We start from the raw sequence: 16,197 nt of genomic DNA, 5'->3' as shown, positions 1-16,197 counted from the left end.
GTGCACGACCACAAAAATTGATATTTCAACCAAATATATATATATATATATATATATATATATATATATATAAAAAAAAACGGGAGGCTGGGCAATGAAACAAGGGTGGCAATTTTCAGGAAAAAAACAAAAACCCAGAACAAATATCATGATAACAATTGTAGAACATTATTATTATTAAATTTTTATTATTTTATTTTCAGCTTTTATTTTGTAGTTTCAGTGCTCTGCTCTGTCTGCGGGTTCAACCATGCAAGTCAAACTTTTTCATGGGGAACACAGTTGAAATGCCTGACCAGTGGAGGCTGTGGGCAACAGCTCAGGTCACCCCCCAGGGGGCGCCACTGGGATTTCACCCCAATGTATTTACTGCTTGAGATGGTTGATATCGGGGGCGCTTTTATATAAAAAAAAAAAAAAAAAAAAAAAAAAAGACAAACCATCGTGACCCAATTAACAGTGAGCCTAATCTAGATGAGATGATATTAGATTAGAACCTTTTTGTGCCTGTGAGTAAACCGCGTTCCCATGGATTCACGGCAATACTGTGAGCAAATTTGTGCGTGAATTAATATTTCTAAAACAGTTTTTCACAGTGGTTTCTGTATCAAACACTGATATTGTTGCTGGGATAGGTAGGCCAACCATTTCCAGGACATAGGGAGTGTTTGCTAAGAAACGGTTTATTGTGGATGGAAATCATGAAAATAAAATAAAAATAAAATGAGAAATTCTGCAACGTGACATGGCGTCCCGCTCAGACTCCCGCGACCCACCTGTGGGCTGCGGCCCAGACTTTGAGAAACCCCCGCCTAGATGTCATTGGAAATAGCTGCTACGCGGTTCATTCAGTGCGTTTACTGTACATGCACTATGATAAGCCTAAACTATCACCTGCAACTTGAACAAGCGGGTGAAGGCAATATTGCCACCATTGCAGCTGTGGTGTAAACTGATTATCCCGGACTTCTCCTCAATCGTTCCATTTATCGCGGCGCGTAAACGCCCCGACCCGGGTGTGATCGGCGGATCCAATGGTGATGGTACGTTGAGTTTTGAGGAGGCGGGTGAGTGGCCGGGGGAGCGGGTGGATGAGTGACCGGACGACTCCTTCACCCAGTCCCCCCCCCCCAACCTTTTGGTAAACTCACGGGTGGCTTTGAGGAAATTCCCACCGAGGACGCGGTTCCTCCGACCGCTTCTATTCATCTTTTCATCCCCTCGAGTCGTGTTTTTTCTCTGCTCCGACTCAATAAGACGCAGAAATCACAGGCGACGCCCGACGGGCCTAAAAAAAAAAAAAAAAAGAAAGAAAGAAAAGAGCGAAAGTCCCCGAACGCAGCGCCGTGGACCGTGTCGGTGCACGTCTGCTCCATTCCCCACAAATCACGTTTCTTTTCCAAACCCATGCATTTAGTGGCACGTACTGTAGGATAATGGCTCTCACAAGGCGTGTCACCGTGACTGCACGACTGATTATAACATGACATCATATATTATCATAGCCCTAACCATCTGCTGCGCGTTACGGGAAATGTGTTTTACCAACGAGATACGGTGGGAATACAGCCCCCAAAACCGGGGGGGGGGGGGGCTTCCCTGTGTTTTGGAAGCCGATCGCTCAGAAAGATGAGTGAGATTGAAGATGGTGGATTTGAAGTCGTGCTTTGTCGAGATGATCATCCGATCGCGCCGCCGCCCCGCGGAAAGGCCGGCCGCGTGAACGGGAACCCAAGCGGCTGCGTTCCTCTTTTACTGCATTTGGGATAACCAGAACTAATCACGAGTTTTGAGTTTTGACGAAAAACGCGTCGCCGCCTGGCGTGACTTGTCCGCTGATTCACCACCAGAACAGCAGCGTAGCAGCGTCACGAGTGCGGCCACTGACAAAACACAGGATATCGTGTCAAATCTGGGAAATTTTTCATTTTTTGGGGGGTTTATAGGTGACGGCCACGGCTCGGGGTCAAAACGAGTTGAGGGGGACGATGACGTGAAATGTCTTGATTATTACACCGAACAGATGCTTGGAAGAAGAGGGGGAAAAACAATGGGAGAGTATTCAGACTTTTTCGCGACTTAAGGGGAGGAGTTGACGCAGCAGTGTGATGTCACAAATCTGTCCGGAGAGTTGGTTCATGTGGCTGTTGTTTCGCCGCGTTGGGCTCTCGTTTCAACTGTTCCCGCTTCATCTTTTTCTTTCGGGCCAATGGACGTGGGCCCTTGGCGTCGTCGGACTCGAAGCCTTGACGACGCGGTCGGCCACCGTACACACACCTCCACCTGACGGGGAGGGGACGCTCGTACATTTTTATGACCAAAGAAGGCCGAGAATTATTATTATTATTATTATTATTATTATTTTTTTTAAGTTCAGAAGTAAAATGTTATGTTGTAATATTTAACTATCAACTAAACACTCAAACATATCCATGCATGCATGAGAAAATGGACAGACACATACACAGATAACCACACACACACACAGAAACGACCACACACACACACACACACACACACACACACACACACCCCGCTACACACCGCTACACACACACTCTTTCCTAAAGGCAAACACATGTGGAGACCTCATGGTGCATGGGGTGAAGTCAGGCCAGGATTGGTTACATCAGGAATCCCCTTCATATTCTGACTGATATCTGCATTAACACTGTGTAGCCTGGAGGAAGGGGGGTGTGTGTGTGTGTGTGTGTGTGTGTGTGTGTGTGTGTGTGTGTGTGTGTGTGTGTGTGTGTGTGTGTGTGTGTGTGTGTGTGTGTGTGTGTGTGTGTGTGTGTGTGTGTGTTCTAACACTCCATTTTAGGATGAGTCAATGCTGGTGTGATATTTCGTTGGGGTTCAGGTGAGGACAGGTGTGTGTGTCTGTGTGTGTGTGTGTGTGTGTGTGGGAAGGAGCGTTTTCTCACAACTCCAGTGTGAACTTTGGAACCGGTCCATCGACTGGGACTGGGCAATACCATGGACAAAATTAAATATTGCAGTATTTGATGAAGAACACCTCGATGGCGATAATGTGAGGATATGTCGGGTATGACTCGGTGCTTTCATGAGATATTACACCTGGAACATCCGTGAAGATCAGAGAATTGCGTTGTTTTACTGTTATAGACGACGTTTAACTATCGCGATATGACGATAAGCAAAATCCCAGATGATATTGAATGTCATATCAGGCTATATGATGGGACATGGTGCTGTATACGCCCAGCTCCACCTCCTCCTGTACCTGAGGGATCCCAGGTTACGCTGGAAAATGGAAGATATGCAAAGGGAAGGAAGGATCGATTACTCACACACCTTATTCATTTAAGGGTCATGAGAATCTCTCTCTCTCTCTCTCTCCCTCCCAGGGTGTGATGGGCAGGGAGCCCTTCCCTCTGCCTCCAGCTCCGCTCCCGGCCTGCATGGACTCTGGGGAGGGATACTATGAGGAGGCTCAGCCCTACGAGGAGACGGTCAACGGTAAAACCTCCATCCAGCCCGCACGCGCACACACACACACACACACACACACACACACACACACACACACACACACACCACACACACACACACTAGTTACAGTCTGATAAATTTCTCCATGTTGTGTGATTTATGGGGATCTGATTGGCCCTCTTCATTCAAGATGTCCCCACAATGTTGGTGTGTATTCAGGTGTTGAGTCCCCATATACAGTAAAAACCAACGTACACACACACACACACACAATTCACATACTTGTATTCATGATTCAAAATGTTCCCACAATGTTGGTGTGTATTCATGTGCTGAGTCCCCATATAGAGTGGAAACGACACACATTAGTTACAGGCCGATAACTGTTTCCACACAGTCCGCCTTACGGGGACACAAAATTTGTCCTAATAATTCACAATGTCCACGGTGGTGTGGGGATGGTGTGGTTTGAGCAGCCACACCTGTCCTGGGTCTAGGGCGTCGGGGACCCAGGATCAGAGTGGCTGCCTGGCTGTTGCTCGTTGGTTGGTCTAAGGAGCGACAGGTGAAACCCCCGTCCCCACACACACCCAGGAGAGGAGCCCTGTCATGACCTGCTCCTGGGCTTATTCCACCTCGCTTACTGGCGTCTACAACCCCGTCTCATGTGTCTCTGTGCCGGAGGTCCCTCAACACGCCTCTTGGGTGGCGGGTGGTCGGCGAAACGGCCCCACCCCACAATATTGGTGTGTATTCAGGAGTTGGGTCCTCATATGCAGTAAACCCCCCCCCAAAACAAAAGATTATTCAGTGTTTGTACGTATGTTGGTTATTCGTCTGTTGGATTTTTAAAAATCGAAATTTTCAAGAACATTTTCAAATCATTAATCTGAATAAATGTCAGAATCATTATCATGTCTTTCTGTAAAGATTGGGTTGATATTTACAAAGCGTCTCCTCAGGTTGTGTGTGATGATGCGGTGAAGCACACCCACAGCAACTCAATCGTTTTTACCAAATGGTAATAGGTGCTTCTCTGCCTTGTTCCTTCTCTTCTCTTCTCCCGTCTTCTCTTCCCCCTTTCTCTGGTTCTGTCTTCAGAAGCCTCTGACCACAGCAGAGGCGTCGTCGGTACGAAGGGGAAAGTTAATCTGTGGGCTCCTCAGTCGTCCCTGTTCCGCCTCGGGGGCCTGTTCTGCTCGCACACGGATCCCGATCTTTAGCCTCCCCGTCAGTGCGGCCGCTCGGCTTCCTTCATTTAACACCTTTCTTTCTTTCTTTCTTTCTTCTTCTCTTCCTTCCGTCTCCCGCTCTGGCGCGCCGCAGAGCAGGACGGCGTCTCCCGGACGCGACTAACGAGCTCTGACAGCGGCGTCTATGCTGTTATCACCAGGGGTACTAACGTGTGTGTGTGTGTGTGTGTGTGTGTCTGTCTGATATTTTTTGGTCATTTAAAAAGTCTGAAAAAGTATTAAATCAATTTAGCAGAAATTTATTGAAGGTCTTTAATACAACTAAAGGGTCTAAAATCAAATTTTGTACATATCATTTTTTTTAAATTCTGATAACAAACATCAATCATGTGTTGTTGGACCTACGGGGCCCAAAACAGTTTGGCAACAAACCCAGGTGAACATATGAACTCTATGTATGTAGGTACGGTACAAACAGTATGTTGGTTATTCGTCTCTTGCATTTTCCTTTTTCATTCGTTCCTGTAGGGGGAAAAAAAAAAAAAAAAATGCAAATTTGATCTGAAATCAATATTTGAAAATGATGAATTTGAAGAACCAAAGAAAAACCCAACTCGGAATTATTGTAATCATACTGCGCCCACGCAAATGCGCGCAAAACAAACAAAACCCGGCTGATGAACGTCTCCCACGACGAGTGACAACCTCTGGCCCATGCCCCCCGTGCTCACGTTCCCCTCTTCTCTCCCGTGACCTCCGCCCGCAGACGACGGCGAGGCGGTGTCCAGCTCCTACGAGTCGTACGACGAGGAGGAGGCGTCCCGGGGGAAGTGCTCGTCGGCGCAGCACCAGTGGCCGTCCACCGAGGCGTCCATCGAGCTGATGAAGGACGCGCGGATCTGCGCCTTCCTGTGGAGGAAGAAGTGGCTCGGCCAGTGGGCGAAGCAGCTCTGCGTCATCAGGGACCAGCGGCTGATGGTGGGCGGCGAATACGTTTGCAATGAATTATCTACAAGAAAAAATAAATCAAATGTTCAGTATCATACTAGAAGAACATAGAATAACGAGGAACTAGTTACCGTGTTTTTGCCATCCACTGTGTAGTGGAATTACTTAGATCAGACATTTTAGTCGGATGTTCCTCATGTGATGAAAAGATAATAAGCGATGTGATGATTTGGAGCCAGTGACGGTGAAGGTAAATCCGAGCCGGCTCTCGTGGTTTCCAGTGCTATAAGAGCTCCAAGGAGCAGACCCCCCTGCTGGACGTCAGCCTGCTGGGCTGCAGCGTGGTCTACAAGGAGAAGCAGCCCAAGAGGAAGGAGCACAAGCTGAAGATCGTCCCCCTGGGCGGGGAGGCCATCGTGCTGGGGCTGCAGAGCAGGGAGCAGACGGAGCAGTGGCTGAGGGTGAGGACGCTCCGCCCGCCCCCATAAGGCCCCAACCGCCCCAACCCCATTAGGCCGATAGGGTTGGAGGCCAACGCCGGCTTCGCGTCGAATCTGAAAACGCGCTGCCGCACAGTCGGATGATCCTCCTAGTGGCTGTCGGATGAACTGCGTTTGGGTTTCGCGTTACAAAAATGTTATTGTGTCGGGGGAAAATGCCATCATTTATTTTATTTTATTCCCAGTGCGACAGCGAGTCGTTTGCTGAACTGGAAATTTACCATTTTCCATGAATGACGTGTTCAGAACGTCCTTTATGTACTGTTTGCAAAGTGTGAACAAAAAATACACACAATTCACATATACGTATAGAAAGAGATTTATTGAAAGTATGAGAATTAGAAAAAGATCACCGGAGTTACACCACGGTTTATTGTAATCACACGGCGACTCCTTTACGCCAAACGCAGGGATTTGCCTCTTTTACACCAAAAATATCGAACTGATATTTTTGGTGTAAACCGTTTCCACCCTCGCAGGTGATTCAGGAGATCAGTCCCCGACCGGCAGAGAGCTGCGAGCCTCAGCACGGCGGCTCGGACGCCGCCAGGCTCATCTGCACCAAGGTAGGCTCACCCCATCCGAGTATTCCCAAAAACTACCGATGAATACATCCATCACCGGCACTTTCCCCTCGCTGGTATTGGCGTCTGGACGTCCGTACACGGCCGATCCCACCGCCTGTCAGTAGCTGATCCCCGGTGCAGGTTGTTTAGGGGGATGTTTTTGGGCGCTGTGTCGAGTCGCTTCTGACCGCTCGGTGTGAACCCCAGGGGGAGCTGAGCGAGAGGCACTCGGTGGCGTCGGAGAGCGGCAGCAGCACCGACAGCCACGCCGACACGCCCGACACCAAAGACGGTGAGATCCCAGAAATCTCCTCACTTCCAGTGTGAATGACATGAGTCAGAACGATGTCTTGTTTCATTTTTATGTGTTGGGGATGCATGGGGGAGAAAATGGGACGTAGGCCTTCCCGTCCGTTCACCGTCACTTAGATTGACGGACGGAAGCAGGCGTTGCCATGGAGACGCAATGTTAACTATGTTCCCTTGCTGACGCTAGGTCCCCAGTACAAAGCAATAGAAACCAGGCTAGATATCTGGACTCTCAACAGCCGCAATTCATAATATCCTTGACCAATCAGGGCGTTAGTACCTGAAGTGCCGAAATCTACACCTACTGAAAATGAAAATCATATTTTTGGTAATGCGGATTTAACCAAAATGATGACATAAATGAAACGTGCGTTCAGTGGTTATAGTGGCTGGGAAACGATTGTTACATCAACCTTTGAATGCAAATGTGGAATGGTAACCGTTAAAATAAATGGAATCATTTCTCATCAAAACGGCAAAGGCGAGCCACACACCGGGGCCGGTCTGAAAGTGACGAACACCTTTTGAACGCTCTCGCCTTCCTCCGCAGTGAAGAAGAAATATGGCGCGGGCCTCAAGTTCAGCAACCTGATGAACATCGGGAAGAAGAAGATGTCGTCGTTAGAGAGCCCAGAGAAAAGCGTCGACACGTCTGGTGAGGGAGAGGTGCACCGCCCTGACCTTTGACCCTGAGCGAAGCAGGGGGTCGACGCTGTATCTTCCTCTCGGACCCAGCGTGATGAAAATATGAGAAATATTATGTGTGTTGCATGATTCACTTTCTCTAAACATTGACGGCAAAATCCCATTCGCTGCTGTTTTATAATAATTATATATTTGTAGTAATAGTGATAATTTCAATAATAATAAATATAGCTGCAGTTATGTTAGGGACGTATTACAGGGTTCTGAGGTTCCCAAATCTGTGCGCTGCGATAACATGAGGGGACGTTTGGAACCGATTCTTTCTTTAACCGCCCTCCTCTTTGCGGGGGATGGGGCCGCACTCGGGTTGGGTGGAGTGCGAGGTCGAGTTCAAATTGGTGCGGGGAGAGTGCGGGCGCTGCTGCCACACGGCGGGCTGTTCGTGTCCCATGTTTTGCGAGTTACAGTTTTGCGAGTTTCCTTTAAACGCAGCGCCGGCTCGAGCTGTCCGTCTGGACGTCGTAGTCGCAAGTGGCCGGCGGCGAACGAGCGCCGGGATACGGTGCTTGGACTTGGGACGACGAAGACGACGTCAATGTCACAAAGCGCCCGGCTCCTGAAACCAACCAAATTAGGAGAGTTTTTCCACTCATTTCTGCTCCGGATGTAGATGATAGTGATCGAACTCGAATGACAGGACGTCTGAAACGTCCCGGTTCTCACGTGGCCTCAACCATGTCTGTGCGTCTCAGATACTTTTAGCCCAATAATAATAATAATAATAACAACAATAATAATATTTCATGTAGTAAAAATGATCAAGTAAATAATCTCATCAAATAATGTTAGAATTAGTAGAACAGCATCATATAAAGTAACTCCACACCTCCCTCTCCACCTGCCTGCATCCTGAACTCTCCACCCACTCTTTCTCTACCTCCCTCCCACCTTCCTCTCTCTCTCTCCCTCCTTCTCCCCCATCCCATCCCCACCCCTCTCCACCCCCCTCACCCCCCGCCAGGCTACCTCAACGTGCTGGTGAACAGCCAGTGGAGGAGTCGCTGGTGTCAGATCCGGGACGGCCACCTCTGCTTCTACCTGGACAAGGGGAAGTCCAAGGTGAGCCAGCCGGCCGTGGCGCTGGGGGGCTGCAGGGTGGAGCCGGACCCCAGCCCGGACCACCTGTACTCCTTCAGGATCCACCTGGATGGGGAGCAGCTCGCCGTGCTGGAGGTGGGTGGAGCTGGCCGAATAGTGACCCGTGGAGGGACGCTCGGATCCCTCCTGGATTCCGGACGGGATTGTGTTTTTACTGCAGCTCAATATGAAAAAGTTCACATATCATAATGGAGCCTTTTTGTATTTGAACTGTTTTTTTTTTTTTAATCTCATGAAACAACTTCAGATTCATTTGACCCTTTTCAGTGACTCTCAGTACGTACGGAACAAACGGTAGAAGAAAAAAAAGTCGAAATGAAGTAAAGCAAAACTTACGAAAATGACATTTACATCAAACGATCTACATGAAAATAAAACAAAAGACGAAGGTAAAAAATGAGTGCAACAGACAAGCAGCATGCGAGGAGGTGGAATATGAAAAAAGAAGGATATGCAAAGGTTGTGGGAGATGACGAAACATTTATTGAAGATTTATTGGATAAATCCAGTGGGTGAATGGATGGGACGGAGAGGGACACAGTCCTTTTAACCTGTTTCCAAAAGTGCCACATGTCATATTATGAAATTTATATTGTATGAGTTTATTTATTAGATTTTTTTTTCACGATTGACAGATGTTTCAACATTAAACCAACCAAGCAAGGTCAACGTTCATAACTTTAAGAGCAAAGTACATCATACCTATAACTATTAAAGTGACATTTTTAGATGAAAATTGCTTAATTTAACCTAGAATATCTTCTTAATTTGACTTAATTTTGCATCCTTCAGCATCTGTAGTAATCATGCCCTGATCCCGAATCGCATTCAAGGAAATTCCAACAAATCTCGAGTAGATTTTGGAATAATGGAGAAATAATGAAGAAATCACCAAAACCGAAAATCCCAACTTGTTGACCTTGTACCAGCTCCTGCTTATTACTTAAATACATTTTAGTTTTATCTACAACTTTGACTGCGACCAGACATTAAAATGAATAAGCCAAAGAAAACAATGTTAGGCTTCAACAGCAGTAATGATTAAACGCTGACATACACACACACACACACAGAAACACACACTTCTATTGAACAGATTGTGGAACCACTTATAGGATGCGTCGCTGTTTTCCAGAATAAAGATTAAGTGTAACACAAAAACTGCATGTTAGTGTTTCCTATTAATACTGTAAACTTACACAACACAAAAACTACTTAGTCTGTGTGTGTGTGTGTGTGCGATGGGCGGGGATGCACTGACATTTCGGGGTCTCTCCACCCTGTTCTGTTCGGTACCAACCACCCGTCACATCCTGAGCCGCTGCCAGTGAAGTTCTCCCTCGTCTCGTACGGAGCCTTTCACAAACGTCTCATTCACAATTCCCCGAACTGAACTGAACTCAAATCAAAATTTTAAATAAGTACCCAGATAAACATTCTGCAGAAACAAGGAAACGATTCGCTCGGAAAGGAGTCCAGAGGAGAAAACCTCAGCAACGATGCCCCCTGCTGGTGGTTTGGATGAAGTCCGTCTGTGTGGCGCCAGGATGAATGAACTGTATGCGGATGGATGTCAAATGAGATTGACTTTTGTCGTCTGCTCACTTACCCTTCGTCCCTCCCTCTCCTCATCCTCCTCCTCCTCCTCCTTCCCCCCCATCAGGCCAAGACCTCAGCAGTGATGGGTCACTGGCTGGGTCTCCTCCTCTCCCAGACGGGGACGAAGACGGACCCGGAGGAGCTGATCTACGACTACGTCAACTCCGAGAGGATCTCCAGCATCGTCAACGCAGCCAAGACCTCGCTATAGTGAGAAGATTGACGTGACTCGACCTTGCGTTACATCACACCTGCTGTGTCGCGTGGCGGACGCCTTTTACCCAAACAGATTTACAATAAGTCGATTTTTCAGCTTTAGCCGCGACGACTGTTTCAGCCTCAGAAAAGTCTTCCATGAGTTGTAACAGGAACAGGTCGGGGTTCCGTCTTTACGTGAGCTGTGACACGATTTATTGTCTGTGTTTGGTGAATGCAGGTGTTTTCTTTGTGTGCGTATATGGAATTTGCGAAAAGAAAAAACTGAAGGGATGTCTGTCCGTGTCGCTGTGTGTTTGTGTAAGCCGCATTTGGACAAAAATCTCAAAAAGCGAAATGTTGCGCGTGCAGCTTGATGCAGAGGAGGTTCTCGGAGCCCAACGCCTACATCGACAGCCTGCCCTCCGTCCCGCAGCTTCCGGACGACCTGTACGACGACGTGGCGTCGATAGGAGCTGATCAAGAGGTACCGATGTTTTATCCCAAAACATAGCATCGCCATATTCTCTCCAAGAACATAAAGTATGTGTTCATAATGCCTGCTTTCTTTATTCAGTCAGTTTTGTTCTCGTCTTGCGGTATCGGCGGTAATTCTAAGCAAATCTGATAATTGTCTGATTCAGGTAACTTCATAGAGTTAAGGCCGATTAATAATAGTCTGATCGCACGTCTTGTATCATCATATCGCGAGACAGATTGTAAATTTGCGATGGGGGACATCGCTCACTAAATGAAATATTAAAGGGTCCCTTGTCCTCTTGCTCCGTCAGGACGTGGAGGAGAACGTCCCGCTGGACGGCGAGGGGAGCGCCGGCGCCCAGGAGACGGCGGAGCGCAGCTCGGAGGACCAGAAGGAGCCGGAGAGTCCGGACAGCAGGGTCTACCTGGACCTCACCCCCGTGCGCTCCTTCCTGCACACCAGCAAAGCCCCCGTGCCCAGGGAGGTGTGCGCCACGGAGCAGCAGCACGAGCCCTCGGGTCACACAGGAGAGGTGAGGAAGCGAGCTCTGACGCTGGTTTGGGCCCGCGAGGTGGCTGCAGGGCCTTAGCTGGTGTTAGAGGAGGTATTTCAACCCAGGTCTTAAAATGTTGGTTTCCATCTTTTATAACCTTTCATGGCAACAACCTCGCTGAATGTTTTATTGTTGAGCAACGTAACGCTCTGCTGCAGCTTTGCACTGCGCTTCAATGCCCTCCTATGGGCAAACGTTGAAGTATGTGTCTTGATCAACAGTAATATCACATTTTATTTAGAAATACTTTTTGTAATTGCCGCAGTACGACCGTAGCACAACAGAGGGTCAGTGGGAAGCGACGCAACTTGATGTTTCTAGTCTCTTACGTTTGCGCAGGTGAAGCCAAAAGAGTCAATGAAACTGCAAAACCGGATAGAATGCACGGTTTGGGAGCAATACAACATACTGTGATCTAAAAGCTCAGGATGGAATCATTCCTATACAATTGCTGTTAATAATTTGCCTATAGGAATCAAGAAGGCTGCTTGCAGTGTTCATTTTTGGTCTTTTCAAACATGCCAACATATGGAATATATATTTTTTAAATTTACTCCCATGACACTGTGCCTCGCGGTAGGTAACCTGTCACAGTGGTGGTGGTGCTACGCGGGTGCGGGTCAGGATTTCCTTTAAATTAAACTAATAAATGTGTTTAACACTGATCATTTGTAAAACAGGCAGGTGTGCTGTAAAGCAGTGGCGTAGATTTTTTTTTGGACGTATTTATTTTCCTCCGTTTCCCTGATTGAACGAAACAAAACAATCCCTGTGTCAGGCTCAGCAGAGCCATTGATACCATCAGATGGTAATCTGCATGGGAAATAAAGAGAAAGGAATTGGGTTGTAATCGTCTGCTTATCGAGATCAGGTTTCCACTGTACAGTATAAAGACTGAGCTTCACAATTTAAGCAACATTAATATCACATTTATTTAGTTTTTGCAATTTCCACAGTACACCCACAGCGTAACGTTGCCTGCAGCTGGTTGCCTTCACTCTTGGGGGTAAAAAGGGAAGACCGATGTTGTTTTAACATTCCCACATGAAGGCATTCTGACTGGTCCTTCATATGAACTTCTATTCTTTGCGGCGGCCCCTTCATCCTTTCAATTTATCTTGTTAAGCCCTCTACAAGTACAAGTTATTATAGTCAACGCTTCAATTGTTAAAAACGACTGTTTATAATAATCTGTGGAATGCTATTACCAGTAGATGGACGGTCTGTGTGCATGGACGTCTGAAGCATTTACGTCCGAAACACATCTGCGTGAAACGCAACTAAGACACTTCTCAAAGCAGGTGACAAGTGTTCAGTATAGTGTATATTTCCTCCTTCACTTCCAGCTGGATTCTAGTTTCCGTCCTGAGCCAGAGCCGACACATACGATGAACGGCACCGGTCCGACTCCGCCCGCCACCAGTCCACCGGAACCGAGCCCCCAGGACCAACCCTCTGTCTCGAGCCCCGGCCCCGTCCAGACCCCAAAGGTCTCCACCCAGACCCAGGAACCCGTGAACAAGGCCGGTCCTCCGTCGCTGAACCCGCCTGGGTCGCGGGCAGTGGCCCAAAAGGCCCCTCGTCCTGCGAGCCCCTCCCCCCACAGCCCCCAGGCGCCGCGGGGCAGGAGCTCCATGGGCGGAGACAAGACCAGGACCCAGTCCACAGGTGAGGGAGACTCCTCGTGGGTATTTGTCCTCTAAAATCCTTCGTTCCTACAGCACCGTGAGGTCAAAGGGCCATTCATAAATACAGTTGGATTGGAGTACAATGAATAAGAGTATAACACTTTTAAATGGTGTTCAAATTGTCAATATAAAATAAAATGTACTGTTATTGAATGTGATGACAGCATTATTTGATAACTCACTTTAAATACCAATTTTGTGTCAGAGCAGTCTGTCTTGCAGTAACCTTGAGCGTTTATCAAAATTAATTTTCGCTATCGTCTCAACCAAGAAATGTTTAGACATCATCTAGCTGCTCTTTCAAGGTGTAGTAATAGCGCACAGTTCAGTAAACAACAACAATTTTTTTTTAAAGATTCCTCGTGACACTGGGATGAGTCTCTTAGATCAGGGTTTATTTGTTTTGATTTCATTTCTCATCCGCACATCTGAATTTCCAGGTTGCTGTGGCGCGGTCGAGGTGAAACTGGGTAAGAACCGCACGGAGGCTGACGTGAGGCGCTACACCGACGAGCGGGATCGTCTGGAGAAGGAGCGGGAGGAGGTGAGGAGCAGCCTGGGGAACCTGAAGAAGGAGAGACGGGAGTCCAGGGAGGAGCTCAACACCTGCCAAGGTAGGGATGGAGATCATGGATTCTAAGTTCCTTAGAGGGTAGAGGAGAGGTAGGGGCGGAGGGTACAGGAGAGGGATGTGGGTAGCCGGATGGAGGGGATAGGAGAAGGAGGTGGGAACCTGGGAGAAGGGTGGAGGTGGGGAGAAGGAAATATTGCTTCACGTGGCCGCTCCCTCTGCTCAGACCCGAGGCAGAAGGCCTCCCTGGAAGCCACCTTGAAGCAGAAGGAGGAGGCGTGCCGGGAGGCGGAGCAGCGGCGGGTGGAGGTGGAGCTGCGACTGGTGGAGGTGAAGGAAAGCCTGCGGAAGGTGGAGGCGGGGCCCTTCACCCTTGGCACCACGTTGGACAGCAGCCTCCAGGACGCGCCCACGGTCAGTAGGCTGGTTCAGGCCTCCGTGGCAGCGACCTCACGATACTAAACGCGCCAATTAAAAACCGGTACAGATCAGGGATCTGCGCCGGATTCCCTGCAATCCATAAACCAGCACTGACTAACTGTTCCTCTCCAAAGTCATCTTTTCCTCCCTGGATGTAGAATTAGTAATAATCTGGCAAAATTCAACTACAGTATCCCACGCAATGCTAGAGTAGTGTTTTCCAAAGTTTACAGCCAGACTTAATGGTCTTGGGGGGGGGGGGAAACAGCGGAATGAGCCGCCCCCCCTTTCATGGCGGAAAGATCAGAGCTAGCGGCACTTTGAGGGGTTAGTCAAAGAAATAAACCTCCGACCCACGAAGGAACCGCTCACGTTTGAGATTTTGCCAAATGACGCAAGAGACCGATCATCTGGAGCAAACTTCAGTCAAACAGCTTTTCCTCAAACACTCCCCAGCTTTCCCAAGCGTGAGATTACGTTCCTTGCTTATTGACTCTAGAATCCCACTGCTTTACTCCTCAAACAAATCCACCGCTTGAAATCTCAGTTGTCGTCCACGTTTCTTTTTGCCCCGCAGCCTAAAGCGCCGTCAGCGCCGCCCTGCCCGACGCCCCCGTCTCAGCCCCCCGGCGGCGGAGAGCCGCCCTCCCCCGTCAACTCGGCCACCGCGCTGAAGAACAGACCCGCCTCCATCATGGCCACCAGCAAGGGCAACGTCCTGCAGAAGGCCAAGGTGAGAAGGGACGGACGCCACGGCCCCCCCCTCCCTCAATTTAAAAGACTCCCAACAACCCTAAAACACAAAAGCAAGAACTTCCCCCGTCTGCAGGGCTGCTGAACAAGCGCACTGTAGTCGTCCAGCAGCCTTCTGAGATGGGTTTCGGGAAAAAAAAAAAAGTTAAGCTTCCTGTTTGCGAGTGCACTGTGATTTAAATCACAGGCTACAAGTCAAACCATGTTAAAGCGCCTCAAAGTTTTGTTTTTTTCCCCTTTTCCAGGAGTGGGAGAAGAAATCCACCTCTTAAAAGCACCGTTGGAATCCCCCCCCCCCCCCGCGCACGCCTAACGGACAGCGCTCCCTCCGTCCAGGAGGTTTAACCGGGACCGCGCCCGTCTGTCTGGACGCGACGAGAACCAGACCTGCCCTGGACCTTCCTGTCAACAAGCAGCGAGCCAAACCACATTGTGTCCTCAGTCCTGACTGACAAACGCTACTGGACAATTTTAGATTTTTTTACCATGCATTTCCCTCCCTTTGCAAAAGGAACTTGATGTCGTTGCATTCTGGTCTTGTAGTAACTGTTGGATAAATGATGCACACATGGAATGTATATGAAAGCAGTGACCACCATCGAGTACGAGACCCAAAACCAGCCTGTCAGATAACCCTCAGTCCAGTCTAGATTGTAGCTTGGTTCATATATGCTGGCAGCCAAGATGTAAATATATTCACACCATTATTGTTCCGTCTTCTGACTTGTTGTATTGCTAGCTAAAAATGCACTTTTTATTCAAATAAAAAAAAAAAAAGACATATTACTGACGGCAGCTCAGGCGTGATCCCATGTAGACCAATCACATGTACTGTACGTCTTTCCGGCTTTGAGCAAATTCTCCAGTGACGAGACGTTTCAGTAAATGGAGTTTAACCCCAGAATCTGTCGCTTGTTAATCTCTCGTGCCTCCTGCTGCTGCTACTACTCAGTGTCTCCAGTCTGTTGCAAAGGGGGGGGGGGGGGGGGGGATTATCCGAACTGCGCAGGCATGAGTCATCCCGGGAATGTCAAATGTTCAGTTGCCAGATGTTTCAGTGTCCGTCCCGGTCAAAGCAGGCTAATCGGGGGGGTCATTTCTCGGGCCAGTTCATTCGGCAGCCAGGATCATAGACGTCTTCCTCACTAGAAGACGGCAGACA

At 48.4% G+C, this 16,197-nt stretch overlaps 1 protein-coding gene across 1 annotated transcript in view; it reads left to right on the top strand.

Annotated features, from left to right (window-relative positions):
• The window catches only part of afap1l2 (actin filament associated protein 1-like 2), a 59,868-nt gene extending 43,876 nt beyond the window's left edge, over window positions 1-15,992 (top strand). Inside the window, exons 5-19 of the mRNA XM_080021751.1 lie at window positions 3,372-3,483; window positions 5,416-5,627; window positions 5,879-6,058; window positions 6,577-6,663; window positions 6,871-6,955; window positions 7,523-7,627; window positions 8,639-8,850; window positions 10,439-10,584; window positions 10,942-11,056; window positions 11,361-11,582; window positions 12,950-13,271; window positions 13,732-13,905; window positions 14,089-14,276; window positions 14,860-15,015; window positions 15,281-15,992. Of these exons, the coding sequence (XP_079877877.1) occupies window positions 3,372-3,483; window positions 5,416-5,627; window positions 5,879-6,058; window positions 6,577-6,663; window positions 6,871-6,955; window positions 7,523-7,627; window positions 8,639-8,850; window positions 10,439-10,584; window positions 10,942-11,056; window positions 11,361-11,582; window positions 12,950-13,271; window positions 13,732-13,905; window positions 14,089-14,276; window positions 14,860-15,015; window positions 15,281-15,307 (2,343 nt within the window). The 3' untranslated portion in view covers window positions 15,308-15,992. The remainder of the gene's footprint in view (window positions 1-3,371; window positions 3,484-5,415; window positions 5,628-5,878; window positions 6,059-6,576; window positions 6,664-6,870; window positions 6,956-7,522; window positions 7,628-8,638; window positions 8,851-10,438; window positions 10,585-10,941; window positions 11,057-11,360; window positions 11,583-12,949; window positions 13,272-13,731; window positions 13,906-14,088; window positions 14,277-14,859; window positions 15,016-15,280) is intronic.
• The last annotated feature ends 205 nt before the right edge of the window (window positions 15,993-16,197 follow it).

This window comes from Zeus faber (assembly GCF_960531495.2).
Source record: "Zeus faber genome assembly, chromosome: 20".
Taxonomy (NCBI): Eukaryota; Metazoa; Chordata; class Actinopteri; order Zeiformes; family Zeidae; genus Zeus; species Zeus faber.
Note: the sequence above shows the minus strand (reverse complement) of the source record. Positions and strands in the feature narration are given on the sequence as shown.